Genomic DNA, 14770 nt, shown 5'->3' on the forward strand with positions numbered 1-14770 from the left:
TTTCAGTACTATTTTCCGGGTAAATAATACTCCAGTGATGTGAAAGAGAAGCCCATATCTGATTCATAACTATTCAGGCAGTTAGACAGTTGGGTGTGTGCTGATTGTTGTTCCATAAAAGAATCTCTTCACCTGCCAACATATCAGACAGCTGAGGAAACACGTGTACAGGTATGTAAACAATGTCTCTTTTAATGTAAGAAGAGGGCTTTAAATACATTGTTTGAATATATAACCAAACAGGGTACCATTTATTTTACCACTTCTGTTTTAATCAAAACATTTATTTGCTACCTGAGAAATTTCTTTTAATCATTTTCATTATTTTGTTTTTGACAGAGATCAGCCGTTACAGAGATGTTGGGAGGGAAAGCTTGGATCCCAGGTTGCACCCTGCTTGTGCTGGTCACTTTATGGGGTGAAACTGCTCACTGCCAAAACCAACACAAACGTATGTCATCTAAAAGGACACAATGTCACTGGCACTGCAGGATTTGGAGATTAAGATCTGGAGCCCTCATACTGATTTCCTCTCTATAACCAACCTCTTGTGTTTGGACCTGTTCCGTGGGTGTTTGATGTACTTGCTCTAGAAGTATTTTCCAAGGAAATGAAACTAAATATAGTTATGCTAAAGTGAAACTTGCACCATTGTTAGACAGCTGGGTGTGTGCTGAGTGTGGTGCTATAAAAGGCTTTCTCCACCTGCCAACATATCAGACAGGCAGCTGAGGAAACACTTGTTGTACAGGTAGCACGTTAGAAATATTTATTTTAATGTAAGAAGAATGCTTTGCCTACATTGTTTGATTATACAACCAAAAAACTTAAGGCACCATTTATTGTATTGTTTTCTGTTTTAATCAAAACATTTAATTGCTTTAATATAGTTTCTTTTAATCTTTTTCATTATTTTGTTGTTTGTTTTTGACAGAGATCAGCTGTTACAGAGATGTTGGGAGGAAAAGCTTGGATCCCAGGTTGCACCCTGCTTGTGCTGGTCACGTTATGTGGTGAAACTGCTCACGGCCAAAACCAAAACAAAGGTACGTGATTTATAAGGAAACAATGTCACTGGCACTGCAGGTTTGTCATGAGAGGAGAGTAAAAGATATGGAGCCCTTAAACTGACAACATGTAGTACAAGGTTATCAGACATGTCAAAAACATACATCTATCTGTTGATTAGGGATGGGCGATACCAAACCTTAAGTCGATACCATACCGATACTTTTTGTTCCAATTGTACCGATACTGATAATTTCTTGAATTGGTTTGTGAATTCTTTTTAGAAATAATGGTAGTTTTTAGAAAGAAAAACAAAACAAAATCATTACACTTAAAGGCAAATCACATGACACACAAACCTGTAACTGTTTGCATTCAGTTTATGAATTTGTTGTTCTACAAGGAAACGATGTCACTGGCACTGCAGGTTTGTCATGAGGAGAGCAAAAGATATGGAGTCCTTGAACTGACAAAATGTAGCCTAGTAAAGGTTATCAGACAAGTCAAAAACAATGAATGCACCTATAAATGTATTGATTAAATACATTGAAATTGAAGTCACGGTATTTGACTCTTCTATTTATCTTTCACAGTCATTTTATTTTTGAGTTAAAACACTGATGTCTGCACACTTTCAGCTAGTGTTAGCTAGGCTATCTACCTGAAGCTAACTTTCATCATAAACCTACAGTGCCGGTAGTGTTAATCATCCCTGCTGAGCTGCATAGCATCACTGCTGCAGCATCACTGCAGAGACTCTTCGCTTGTAGCTAACTCTGTGAGCTAAATACTTTAGCTACAGTTCCCATCATTTCTAGAGTGATGCTACAGCAGTAAGCAGACCAGTATGTTTGTGATGACATGCACAGGCTGGTGTAGTTTTTATTATGAAAGTTAGCTTCAGCTATAGGCTGGTGCTCAGTGTGTTAAGCAACCAGTGTTTTCAGTTAAAGCTATAGCAATGCATCGGCTCCTTATGACTGTGAATGGGAATACATAGAATTACTTCATGGATCCAACCAACCTTTCAATATTTTAAAACCAAAGCAGTCAAATGTGAGGTTATCAATAAATATTACACGGCTTTGTTCAATACTCGATTCTGATTGGTCAATCACGGCGTTCTACGCTCTGTTATTTCTTTATAGCAGCATGTATAGCACAACGTTCCTATGGGCGCAGTTTTGATGTCGGACTCTGGCGGACCGTTTTTGTGCCAAATTATTGATTTCTTAAGTAAGTAGCCGTGTAATAAGCGGGATAATGAACAGCTAGCGGATCATTGTTGTGAAAGAAACCCCTTCAGGGCGAAGAGAGACCCCTCTGCTGTGACATCACCCTGTCAGGGTTTCTTTCACAACAATGACCCGCTAGCTGTACATTATCCCTTACTTATTGACTAATGATTGGGAATAGTTTTAACTAGGGCTGTCAAAGTTAACGCGATAATAACGCAAATTTGTTTTAATGGCACTAATCTCTTTAACGCATTAACTCAACTTACGGTTTTTAGGTTGTAGCGGGCTCAGTTTTAAAGCTAGAGTGAAGATAATGGTATCATATGAAAGTACAAAACCTAAGGAATCCATCGGTACCAACCATGTCAAACTAGCAAAGGAGGCTAAATAATGCTCCAAACTTACTCAAAATTTTGGCGAGGAAAAACTGTCATGACCATTTTCAAAGGGGTCCCTTGACCTCTGACCTCAAGATATGTGAATGAAAATGTGTTCTATGTGTACCCACGAGTCTCCCCTTTACAGACATGCCCACTTTATGATAATCACATGCAGTTTGGGGCAAGTCATAGTCAAGTCAGCACACTGACACACTGACAGCTGTTGTTGCCTGTTGGGTTGCAGTTTGCCATGTTATGATTTGAGCATATTTGTTATGCTAAATGCAGTACCTGTGAGGGTTTCTGGACAATATTTGTCATTGTTTTGTGTTGATAATTGATTTTCAATAATAAATATATACATACATTAGCATAAAGCAAGCATATTTGCCCACTCCCATGTTGATAAGAGTATTAAATACTTGACAAATCTCCCTTTAAGGTTTATTTTGAACAGATAAAAAGTGTGTGATTAATTTGCGATTAATCATGATTAACTATGGACAATCATGCGATTAATTGTGATTAAATATTTAATCGATTGACAGCCCTAGTTTTAACATTTAAACAAACAAACCTCCCACATGCACAACACACCTCCTGAATTCGACTATTTTAATTATTGACACTATTAATTGTCCACAGGTTCGACACATCTGAAAGACCTGAGACTCATTCTGGTTGGAAAAACAGGATCAGGAAAGAGTGCATCTGGAAACACCATCCTGGGGAGGGAAAATGCCTTCAAAGAGGAAATATCCCCTGAGTCTGTGACTAAAGGCTGTCAAAGAGAAGAGGTCAACGATGGTGACAGGAACATTGTTGTCATCGACAGCCCAGGACTGTTTGACACAAACAAAACACAAGAAGAAGTGAAGGTAAAAATTGAGGAGTGTATTGACCAGTCAGTTCCTGGACCCCATGCTTTTCTGTTAGTGATCAGTCTCAAGTCAAGATTCACTGATGAGGAGAGGGCAGCTGTGAAGTGGATCCAGGATAATTTTGGCTCAAATTCTTCCATGTATACCATAGTCCTGTTTACACATGCTGACTCGCTAGAGGATAAATCTGTGGAGGACTACGTGGCAGAGAGCAAACATCTACAAAGACTGATAAACCAGTGCGGAGGAAGATACCATTCACTCATCAATGACAAGAGACGAAGCAGAATCCAGGTCAGAGAGCTCCTGGAGAAGATAGAGAAAATGGTGAAGTCCAACGGAGGAAGTCACTACACCAATGACATGTACCAGAGAGCCCAGGAGAAACTTGAGGAAGAGAGGATCAGAGAGGAGGAGGAGGAAAACAGGGTCTGGAATAAATGGATACCTTGCTCGGAAGTGATACGTCGGGCACAAGTGATAAACTATCTATCCGATGAGTATCTTGGAATACTCAAGTTATTGGGTATTTCAAAACTCATGGATTGGTATATGGAGATTGATGCGTGCATCTACTGCGGAGGCACATTCTTTTGTCCAGGAAGATCTGGTCACTGACATATGTTTTAGTTGGAAAGAAGGAACAAGTTGTTTTCTTAAGGCAACGTAAACTCTGCTATCGACCATCGAGTGACGATTTTGACATTATCCAGGGAAGAATAAATTATAAAATTTGATGACTCTGGGAGAATTCTCTCCACGTTTAAATCAACAAGAACTGTCAACCTTTTCTGACTTCAAAGGAACACTGGTAACCCTTTCCCATTTACCAAATTAACCCCCTCCTCAACCATGAATCTGCGATGGAGCAACATAGACACCTAGTTTTCATCTGTGGTAATGTGCACATTGTATTTTGACCAAAAATGAATTTGTTTAAAAGTCATCATGTGTTAGACGAAGTATTGACTTCTTTGTTGTATAATCATTAATGTTATTGTAATACGTTTTTTAATGTTTTATCAGTGATGACCAATAGATGTAATATCTTAAGTTTAAAGTTGTTGAGAATGAGTAATAACTTGACTTAGAATTCAATTTTGACAATTTTGATACTAATGTTGATCAGAATATTAGTGATTATATAGCTTTTTGATATGTGTCTGTTTCGTGCAAAGTAAGGAACTCTAAAATTAGTGAGGAGGGAATTTAGATTTTGCGCGTGTAAGATTTATTCAGTAATAGAAACTGAGTTGCTGAATGAGAGGGCTTCGACCCCCTCCCTCCTCTACCTCCGTGAGGGGGGTTAAAGAAAAGATGACACAGAGTCACACAGATCGCTTCAGCAGTTCGCTTGGAAAGTTTGCTCCAAAAGGAGTGGATGTTAATTTATTTTTTTCTAAATCTCTTAAAGGGACTATTTGTAACTTTCAGAAATGCTTCTTAAAAGCGACACCTGTGGCCGTGAAATCAACAAAAGTCAGCGTCGGGCTCGCGCTTGCTCGCTCTCAATATACCTGAACGAGCATCACTCAAAACAGTGAGGCGACACACGTCAGCTAAAACCACAATATCACTCTATATTTCAGCTGCTTGGCAGTAATGTTAGCTGACCAGACGAAGGTCTCTCCATGAACATGATTTAGATCTGATCCTAGTGTTGGCTTTTCCTGCCTAAGTGCAGGCTGAAGCAGCGGCGCTCTGCAGCAGGTCTCCCTGCTCTCTCCGCCTGCAACCGGAGAGCAGAGGAGACACCGGCACCCGGTCGGTAACGAGAGGGTAACGTTACTAGCTAAGGAGCTCCGTTACTTCACAAGACACGGGAAACCTCTGTTGGTCTGGAGGAGCTGCAGCAGTTATTTCTGCACAAACGTCCCCTGTGCATTCACTAGATATTCTCAGAGCTAAACTAACTCTTCTGCAGTGAGGAGTGAGCGCGCGTTCACGTCTAGAGGTGGAGCGAGCTGTGAACGCGCGCGCTCTCTGAGCGAAGGCAGGCAGGCAGAGTTGGAGAGGCAGCGGCCACACGCGAACGCGCATATGTGAGCGCGCATGTGTGACGACCCGCTACATTTATGCGCGTACAAAGTTACAAATAGTCCCTTTAATCTTCCAAATTAATAATTGCAACTTTTATAGCTTCTAGAGAGAATAGAAATCACTTGCAATCACTCAAGGTTATAATTGCACGATATATATGTTTACTTGATGTTTATGTTTACATGAGTCCTGAATCTTAAACTGAAATATCAGTTTGCATGCTTTGTTTGTTGTTGGGAATTGGGAACATGCTACATACATCTGTTTCTCTATATGTGATTATGTGGGGCTATACATTTTTTTTGAATAAAGTCAGAAGTACAGCTCAGATCTGGCATTTATTGCATTTATTTATATGTGAGACAGACACATGCTAAGCTGTGTGTAATATTTAAAAATATTGGTGAGATACAATTTATCTTTAGCTGGAACTTTGAACCCAGCAAGCTCCAACTGTTGCCATGGTAATCGACCTCCAAATCTTTTTCATTATTTTGTTTTTGACAGAGATCAGCTGTCACAGAGATGTTGGGAGGAAAAGCTTGGATCCCAGGTTGCACCCTGCTTGTGCTGGTCACTTTATGTGGTGAAACTGCTCACTGCCAAAACCAACACAAAGGTGCGGGATTTATGAGGAAAAAATGTCACTGGCACCGCAGGATTTGGAGAAAAAGATCTGGAGCCCTCATACTGATTATCAGACAAGTCAAAACGTGGATTGTTACGCAATTTGTGGCTCCCTCCTCTCTATAATTAACCTCTTGTGTTTGGACCTGTTCCGTGGGAGTTTGATGTACTTGCTCCAGAAGTATTTTCCAAGTAAATGAAACTAAATGTAGTTATGCTAAAGTGAAACTTGCACCATTGTTAGACGGCTGGGTGTGTGCTGAGTGTTGTGCTATAAAAGGCTTTCTCCACCTGCCAACATATCAGACAGGCAGCTGAGGAAACACTTGTTGCACAGGTAGTACGTTAGAAATATTTATTTTAATGTAAGAAGAATGCTTTGCCTACATTGTTTGATTATACAACCAAAAAACTTAAAGCACCATTTATTCTATTGTTTTCTGTTTTAATCAAAACATTTAATTGCTTTAATATAGTTTCTTTTAATCTTTTTCATTATTTTGCTGTTTGTTTTTGACAGAGATCAGCTCTTACAGAGATGTTGGGAGGAAAAGCTTGGATCCCAGGTTGCACCCTGCTTGTGCTGGTCACTTTATGTGGTGAAACTGCTCACTGCCAAAACCAACACAAAGGTATGTGATTTATAAGGAAACAATGTCACTGGCACTGCAGGTTTGAGATGAGAGGAGAGTAAAAGATATGGAGCCCTTAAACTGACAACATGTAGTCATGCGTGCTCAAGATCATGTCAAACTGCAGCGCATGATCAAGACAGCAAGCAGGATCATTGGGATCGATCAGGTGTCTACAGCACAGCTGTATAGGGACCTTATTCTAAAAAAAGCAGATCAGATCCTCAATGATCCTACCCATCCTCTCCATCAAAAATTCAAAAGGAGTAGCAGATCAAATAGCAGATTCCTGCAGAAAAAAATTAGAACAACAAGGTATAGCAAATCTTTTGTGCCGACAGCAATTAGACTCCTAAACGAGAGGTAAATAGGCTGTAGCCCACCCTATACTGTATACTGTTTTGGACGGTGTTTCTCTGTATACTAAGACTGTCGGATTGCACTTTGTATAGAGTTTATATTTTATATTATGGAGGGTGTATTTTTTTGTACAGGCGGTATTGTACTGGATGTTCTGCTAGTGTGTGTGTGTGTGTGTGTGTGTGTGTGTGTGTGTGTGTGTGTGTCCTGGAGGGGGGGGGGGGGAGTTTGCATGGGACTGCGCTGTGCTTAGGATCCTGGGAAGTGTGTGAGGTTTTTATATGTTGTTTTTATGAGATGTGTATATGACCACATGAATTTCCCCTTGTGGGATAATAAAGTTGACCTTTGAAAAAAAAAACAAGATCATTACACTTAAAGGCAAATCACATGACACACAAACCTGTAACTGTTTGCATTCAGTTTATTAATTTGTTGTTCTACAAGGAAACGATGTCACTGGCACTGCAGGTTTGTCATGAGGAGAGCAAAAGATATGGAGTCCTTGAACTGACAAAATGTAGCCTAGTAAAGGTTATCAGACAAGTCAAAAACAATGGATGCACCTATAAATGTATTGATTAAATACATTAAAATTGAATTCACAGTATTTGACTCTTCTATTTATCTTTCACAGTCATTTTATTTTTGAGTTAAAACACTGATGTCTGAACACTTTCAGCTAGTGTTAGCTAGGCTACCTACCTGAAGCTAACTTTCATCATAAACCTACAGTGCCGGTGTTAATCATCCCTGCTGAGCTGCATAGCATCACTGCTGCAGCATCACTGCAGAGACTCTTCGCTTGTAGCTAACTCTGTGAGCTAAATGCTTTAGCTACAGTTCCCATCATTTCTAGAGTGATGCTACAGCAGTAAGCAGACCAGTATGTTTGTGATGACATGCACAGGCTGATGTAGTTTTTATTATGAAAGTTAGCTTCAGCTATAGGCTGGTGCTCAGTGTGTTAAGCAACCAGTGTTTTCAGTTAAAGCTATAGCAATGCATCGGCTCCTTATGACTGTGAATGGGAATACATAGAAGTACTTCATGGATCCAACCACCCTTTCAATATTTTAAAACCAAAGCAGTCAAATGTGAGGTTATCAATAAATATTACACGGCTTTGTTCAATACTCGATTCTGATTGGTCAATCACGGCGTTATATGGTCTGTTATTTCTTTATATCAGACCGTTGCTATGTTTAACAGACCGTTGCTATGGGCACAGTTTTGATGTCGGACTCTGGAGGACTGTAAGTAGCCGTGTAATAAGCGGGATAATGAACAGCTAGCGGGTCATTGTTGTGAGAGAAACCCCTTCAGGGCGAAGAGAGACCCCTCTGCTGCAGCATCACCCTGTCAGGGTTTCTTTCACAACAATGACCCGCTAGCTGTACATTATCCCTTACTTATTGACTAATGATTGGGAATAGTTTTAACTAGGGCTGTCAAAGTTAGTCAAATTTGTTTTAATGCCACTAATTTCTTTAACGCATTAACTCAACTTATGGTTTTTAGGTTGTAGCGGGCTCAGTTTTAAAGCTAGAGTGAAGATACTGGTATCATATGAAACTACAAAACCTAGGGAATCCATCGGTACCAACCATGTCAAACTAACAAAGGAGGCTAAATAACGCTCCAAACTTATTCTAAATTTTGGCGAGGAAAAACTGTCATGGCCATTTTCAAAGGGGTCCCTTGACCTCTGACCTCAAGACATGTGAATGAAAATGGGTTATATGGGTACCCACGAGTCTCCCCTTTACAGACATGCCCACTTTATGATAATCACATGCAGTTTGGGGCAAGTCATAGTCAAGTCAACACACTGACACACTGACAGCTGTTGTTGCCTGTTGGGCTTGAGTTATGTTGTTATGCGATTAACCGTGATTAAATATTTAATCAATTGACAGGCCTAGTTTTAACATTAAACAATCACACCTCTCACATGCACAACGCACCTCCTGAAATCGACTATTTTAATTATTGACACTATTAATTGTCCACAGGTTCGACACATCTGAAAGACCTGAGACTCATTCTGGTTGGAAAAACAGGATCAGGAAAGAGTGCTTCTGGAAACACCATCCTGGGGAGGGAAAATGCCTTCAGAGAGGAAATATCCCCTGGGTCTGTGACTAAAGAATGTCACAGAGAAGAGGTCAACGATGGTGACAGGAACATCGTTGTCATCGACAGCCCAGGACTGTTTGACACAAACAAAACACAAAAAGAAGTGAAGGTAAAAATTAAGGAGTGTATTAACCAGTCAGTTCCTGGACCCCATGCTTTTCTGTTAGTGATCAGTCTCAAGTCAAGATTCACTGAGGAGGAGAGGGCAGCTGTGAAGTGGATCCAGGATAATTTTGGCTCAGATTCTTCCATGTATACCATAGTCCTGTTTACACATGCTGACTCGCTAGAGGATAAATCTGTGGACGACTACGTGGCAGAGAGCAAACATCTACAAAGACTGATAAACCAGTGCGGAGGAAGATACCATTCACTCATCAATGGCAAGAGACGAAGCAGAATCCAGGTCAGAGAGCTCCTGGAGAAGATAGAGAAAATGGTGAAGTCCAACGGAGGAAGTCACTACACCAATGAGATGTACCAGAGAGCCCAGGAGAAACTTGAGGAGGAGAGGAAAAAGAGGGAGAAGGAGGAAGAGCGAAGAAAGAGGGAAGAGGAAGAGAGAATCAGAGAGGAGGAGAAAAACATTGCTTGGTGTAAAGTGGTAGCTGTTACTTCCATGGGTATTGTTGCAACAGGAGTGTTATTTGCCTCAAATCCTCTCATGATAGGAGGTGCAGCACTTGCACTCACTCAAGGTTATGATTGCACGATAGATATGTGTACTCCTTAGAGTCCTGAATCTTAAACTGAAATATCAGTTTGCATGCTTGGTTTGTTGTTGGGAATTGGGAACGTGCTACATACATCTGTTTCTCTATATGTGATTACGGGGTCCATAAAATTTTTTCAATAAAGTCTGAAGTTCAGCTCAGATCTGGCATTTATTGCTAATTTCAGTAGCAGTCATGCTAAGCTAAGCTAACCAGCTGCTGACAAAGAATCAAAAAACATTAGATCTTTTCTTTCTCTAAATGTTTGTCCCACTTAAATGTCTGGATTAATACTACAACTTTGAACTTGTCACCTTTTTACATTAAAACATGTAAAGTTTCCATTGCTTTTTAAGAAAAGTGATTCACAAATCTTTGAGATGCATGAGAAAGCCCTGGTTTCACCTTCAGTTGTTTATTTATTTGTGTTGTTTGTTGGTTATGTTATGTCATTACAGAAAAACCTAGGCTAACGTTAGCAACAAAGCAACAATCACACACATTTCTGTAACCTGACCCAATGCCATTCCTCCTGCCACCACTAGATGACTCCCTCCTCATGGATCCTGCTTTGGCTTCAGTGCTGTTTTCCAGAAAAATGAAACTAGACCCAGTGATGTGAAAGAGAAGCCCATATCTGATTCATAACTATTCAGGCAGTTAGACAGTTGGGTGTGTGCTGATTGTTGTTCCATAAAAGAATCTCTTCACCTGCCAACATTTCAGACAGCTGAGGAAACACTTGTACAAGTATGTAAACAATGTCTCTTTTAATGTAAGAAGAGGGCTTTAAATACATTGTTTGAATATATAACCAAACAGGGTACCATTTATTGTACCACTTCTGTTTTAATCAAAACATTTAATTGCTACCTGAGAAATTTCTTTTAATCTTTTTCATTATTTTGTTTTTGACAGAGATCAGCCGTTACAGAGATGTTGGGAGGAAAAGCTTGGATCCCAGGTTGCACCCTGCTTGTGCTCGTCACTTTATGTGGTGAAACGGCTCACTGCCAAAACCAACACAAAGGTACGTCATCTAAAAGGACACAATGTCACTGGCACTGCAGGATTTGGAGATAAAGATATGGAGCCCTCATACTGATTATCAGACAAGTCAAAAACATACATCTATCTGTTGAGTAGGGATGGGCGATACCAAACCTTTTAACTTCAATACGATACTGATACTTTGTTCCAATTTTACCTATACCTATAATTTCTTATATTGGTATGTGATTTTTTTTTTTATAAATAATGGCAATCTTTAGAAAAAGACAAATATATCATTACACTTAAAGGCAAATCACATGACACATATACCTGAGACTGTTTGCATTAATTTGCAATAACGGTCTTCCACAAATTTTTATTAGCTTACTTTATTTTAAATTTAATTTATGTTTATATTTAAGCCCTATATCTTTATAGACTATTTTATGTCTTAGATTGTCATTTTGCTTTCATTTGCGTGATTTTCCTTTTTGTAATAGCCTGCATATTTAATGAGCGATCCAAGATTTTCATTGCCAATGACTGCTTTACTGTTGTTATGCACATGATTATAAAGTTGAAACTCCTGTAACAATCAAATTTAAAATGAGATTGTGATAATGATGTTTAGGAGTTTGGGGTAGACAGACAGACACAGCAATAACAAACTATTAATGGTTCTACCTGTATCTGGATATTTGCCTTGCTTTACCTCTCTCAAAACTCTCCTGCAACGTGACGTCTTTTGTCGGACAGGTTTTGTTCCACAAACTTAACTTGCAGGGTGTGTTATTTTTCAATGTTTAAAGAGGTTACTCATGTGGCTGCTGTGTACCACTTTCTTGTCACAAATAGTGCATATTGCCGCAATTGTATCTACAAGGGAAAAGTAGCACAATACAACGCTATGTTTCCTTTACTTTTAATTAAATGTGGTTTGCTATAGAGCTTAAGTTAAAACACTGGTGGCTGAAGAATCTCAGCTAGCGTTAGCAAGGCCTGAAAAACTCAAGCCATTTTGGCATCATGCGCCACTGAGCAACTTTCATAGGAATGAACAGGATCCCGCCTCCAACACTGTATCCAGTTCTCTTTATACATCCATGGGTGAAAGTAGTGAATGTGATAAGGCCTGATTGTCACAGCCTCTAAGACACCCTAATAATGCCTCCTCTCTGATCACACGCACGTGCTCATATGCATGCACCATAGGCGTGCATATTAGCATGTGGATGTGCACGTGCATGAATATACGCATGCATGAACGTGCGGTACACTGAAGGGTCCCGGTCTGGGGGTTTGAAAATATGGTCACTGTAGTTTAGCAATCAGTATCTTCAGGGGGTCAAGCCTATGTTCCCTCAGCATCATCCCTGGCTCGTGTTCAAATTTGTCTACAACTTTTTGAGATATCACACTAACAATATCTGATAAGAGGCAGTCTGGCTAGTAGCCTTCCTCTTGCCTTTGTTGGTTGGGTTGGTTAAGTTTAGGTATGTGGAGTGAGCTTAGGGTTCATTCAGTGGTTCCCAAACCTCCTCTCGCAGCGCCCCCCATTTTATAACTCTGGGCCCCCTTAGGGGTCCCGCCCCCCAGACTGGGAACCACTGGGTTAGGGTAAGAATATCAGGGTAAGCCAATCAGAGTTAGAATAGGACGGGACATGCATTCACCAGAGAAAAAAAAGATCAGGACTGTGCTGTGCACATGCGTTTGCTGTATTTCTGAGCAATGGGACTTCGGGACAATGGGTGTTTTTTTTCGAGATAATAACGGACTGTCGGACAAATGGGATTTCGGTCCATTGGGACATTTTTCAGTCTATTGGGCTGGGCAGTCGGAAAAATGGCATGGCACCGGCGAAGGCCCTGAACTGAGGGAACATAGGGCTGAGGGAGCACAGGCACGCTCCTGTTTTGAGCTGTTCAGTTAAAGCTAGCGATGTATCGGCTCCTTATGACTGACAATGGGAATACATAGTTACATTCTCGATCCAACCATGCATTCATTCATTCACTAATTCATTTTATCAATAATCATTGACAAATCATTTGAAATATTTTTAACATTTAAACAAACAAACCTCCCACATGCACAACACACCTCCTAAAATCGACTATTTTAATTATTGACACCATTAATTCTCCACAGGTTTGACACATCTGAAAGACCTGAGACTCATTCTGGTTGGAAAAACAGGATCAGGAAAGAGTGCTTCTGGAAACACCATCCTGGGGAGGGAAAATGCCTTCAGAGAGGAAATATCCCCTGAGTCTGTGACTAAAGGCTGTCAAAGAGAAGAGGTCAATGATGGTGACAGGAACATTGTTGTCATCGACAGCCCAGGACTGTTTGACACAGACAAAACACAAGAAGAAGTGAAGTTAAAAATTGAGGAGTGTATTGACCAGTCAGTTCCTGGACCCCATGCTTTTCTGTTAGTGATCAGTCTCAAGTCAAGATTCACTGATGAGGAGAGGGCAGCTGTGAAGTCGATCCAGGATAATTTTGGCTCAGATTCTTCCATGTATACCATAGTCCTGTTTACACATGCTGACTCGCTAGAGGGTAAATCTGTGGACGACTACGTGGCAGAGAGCAAACATCTACAAAGACTGATAAACCTGTGCGGAGGAAGATACCATTCACTCATCAATGACAAGAGACGAAGCAGAATCCAGGTCAGAGAGCTCCTGGAGAAGATAGAGAAAATGGTGAAGTCCAACGGAGGAAGTCACTACACCAATGAGATGTACCAGAGAGCCCAGAAGAAACTTGAGGAGGAGAGGAAAAAGAGGGAGGAGGAGGAAGAGCGAAGAAAGAGGGAAGAGGAAGAGAGGATCAGAGAGGAGGAGAAAAAACGTGCTTGGTGTAAAGTGATGGCTGTTACTTCCATGGGTATTGTTGCAACAGGAATGTTATTTGCCTCAAATCCTCTCATGATAGGAGGTGCAGCACTTGCACTCACTCAAGGTTATGATTGCACGATAGATACGTTTACTCCTTAGAGTCCTGAATCTTAAATTGGAATATCAGTTTGCATGCTTTGTTTGTTGTTGGGAATTGGGAACGTGCTACATACATCTGTTTCTCTATATGTGATTATGTGCTCTATAAACATTTTTCAATAAAGTCTGAAGTTCAGCTCAGATCTGGCATTTATTGCTAATTTCATTCATTTATTTTTTTTATGTCAAAGCTTCGATGGCTTTTGTATGTTTGCAATTTATTTATATGTGAGACAGACACATGCTAAGCTGTCTGTAATATTTAAAAATATTGGTGAGATACAATTTATCTTTAGCTGTAACTTTGAACCCAGCAAACTACAACTGTTGCCATGGTGATCGACCTCAAAATCAGTATTTGAATGCTTCATTTTTTGTTTTGTTATATATAAGTATATAACTATAATGCATGAATCCCAAAATAGCCCATGAAATAAGGAATAATCCCACAATATTATTCATTATTCATATTCAACATGAATTATAATGAGTTATTCTCAGATGGATATTAGTGTTTGCTTTGTGTAGAGGTGTTGTGTGTACAGTAGTGCTGCAGCGGCGCTGTCCCTAAGCTTTGAATATATTAGAATATTTCTCACCGAAGCTTCGAAGCCCAAAACAAAATGGTATTCGTAACAGCCCTACAAGCTACCTATACATTTATCTAGTACTCTATAGTACTTATGGAAGAGGAGGCAGACAGGCAGTCATGCTAAGCTAAGCTAACCAGCTGCTGACAAACAAACAAAAA

At 40.1% G+C, this 14770-nt stretch overlaps 3 protein-coding genes across 4 annotated transcripts; all 3 read left to right on the forward strand.

Annotated features, from left to right (window-relative positions):
• The first annotated feature begins 52 nt into the window (after positions 1-52).
• Positions 53-14160, forward strand: LOC141764137 (GTPase IMAP family member 9-like). 2 transcript variants are annotated; one of them, XM_074629107.1, is made up of 3 exons: positions 53-171; positions 10937-11048; positions 13163-14160. In XM_074629107.1, the coding sequence occupies exons 2-3, from the start codon at positions 10955-10957 to the stop codon at positions 14017-14019; spliced, it is 951 nt and encodes a 316-aa protein (XP_074485208.1). In that variant the 5' UTR covers positions 53-171; positions 10937-10954; the 3' UTR covers positions 14020-14160. The 2 variants fall into 2 exon arrangements, with proteins under 2 accessions (XP_074485208.1, XP_074485207.1); XM_074629106.1 differs by lacking the exon at positions 53-171 and adding an exon at positions 10630-10768.
• Positions 370-4322, forward strand: LOC141765414 (GTPase IMAP family member 9-like). The gene is made up of 4 exons (XM_074631465.1): positions 370-451; positions 935-1046; positions 3272-3936; positions 4311-4322. Exons 2-4 carry the CDS (start codon positions 953-955, stop codon positions 4320-4322), a joined length of 771 nt encoding a protein of 256 aa, XP_074487566.1. The 5' UTR covers positions 370-451; positions 935-952.
• Positions 6672-10181, forward strand: LOC141764136 (GTPase IMAP family member 9-like). Its single transcript, XM_074629105.1, has 2 exons — positions 6672-6806; positions 9182-10181. Exons 1-2 carry the CDS (start codon positions 6713-6715, stop codon positions 10036-10038), a joined length of 951 nt encoding a protein of 316 aa, XP_074485206.1. The 5' UTR covers positions 6672-6712; the 3' UTR covers positions 10039-10181.
• Positions 14161-14770: the final 610 nt, after the last annotated feature.

The sequence above is a fragment of the Sebastes fasciatus genome, chromosome 3, assembly GCF_043250625.1.
Source record: "Sebastes fasciatus isolate fSebFas1 chromosome 3, fSebFas1.pri, whole genome shotgun sequence".
NCBI lineage: Eukaryota > Metazoa > Chordata > Actinopteri > Perciformes > Sebastidae > Sebastes > Sebastes fasciatus.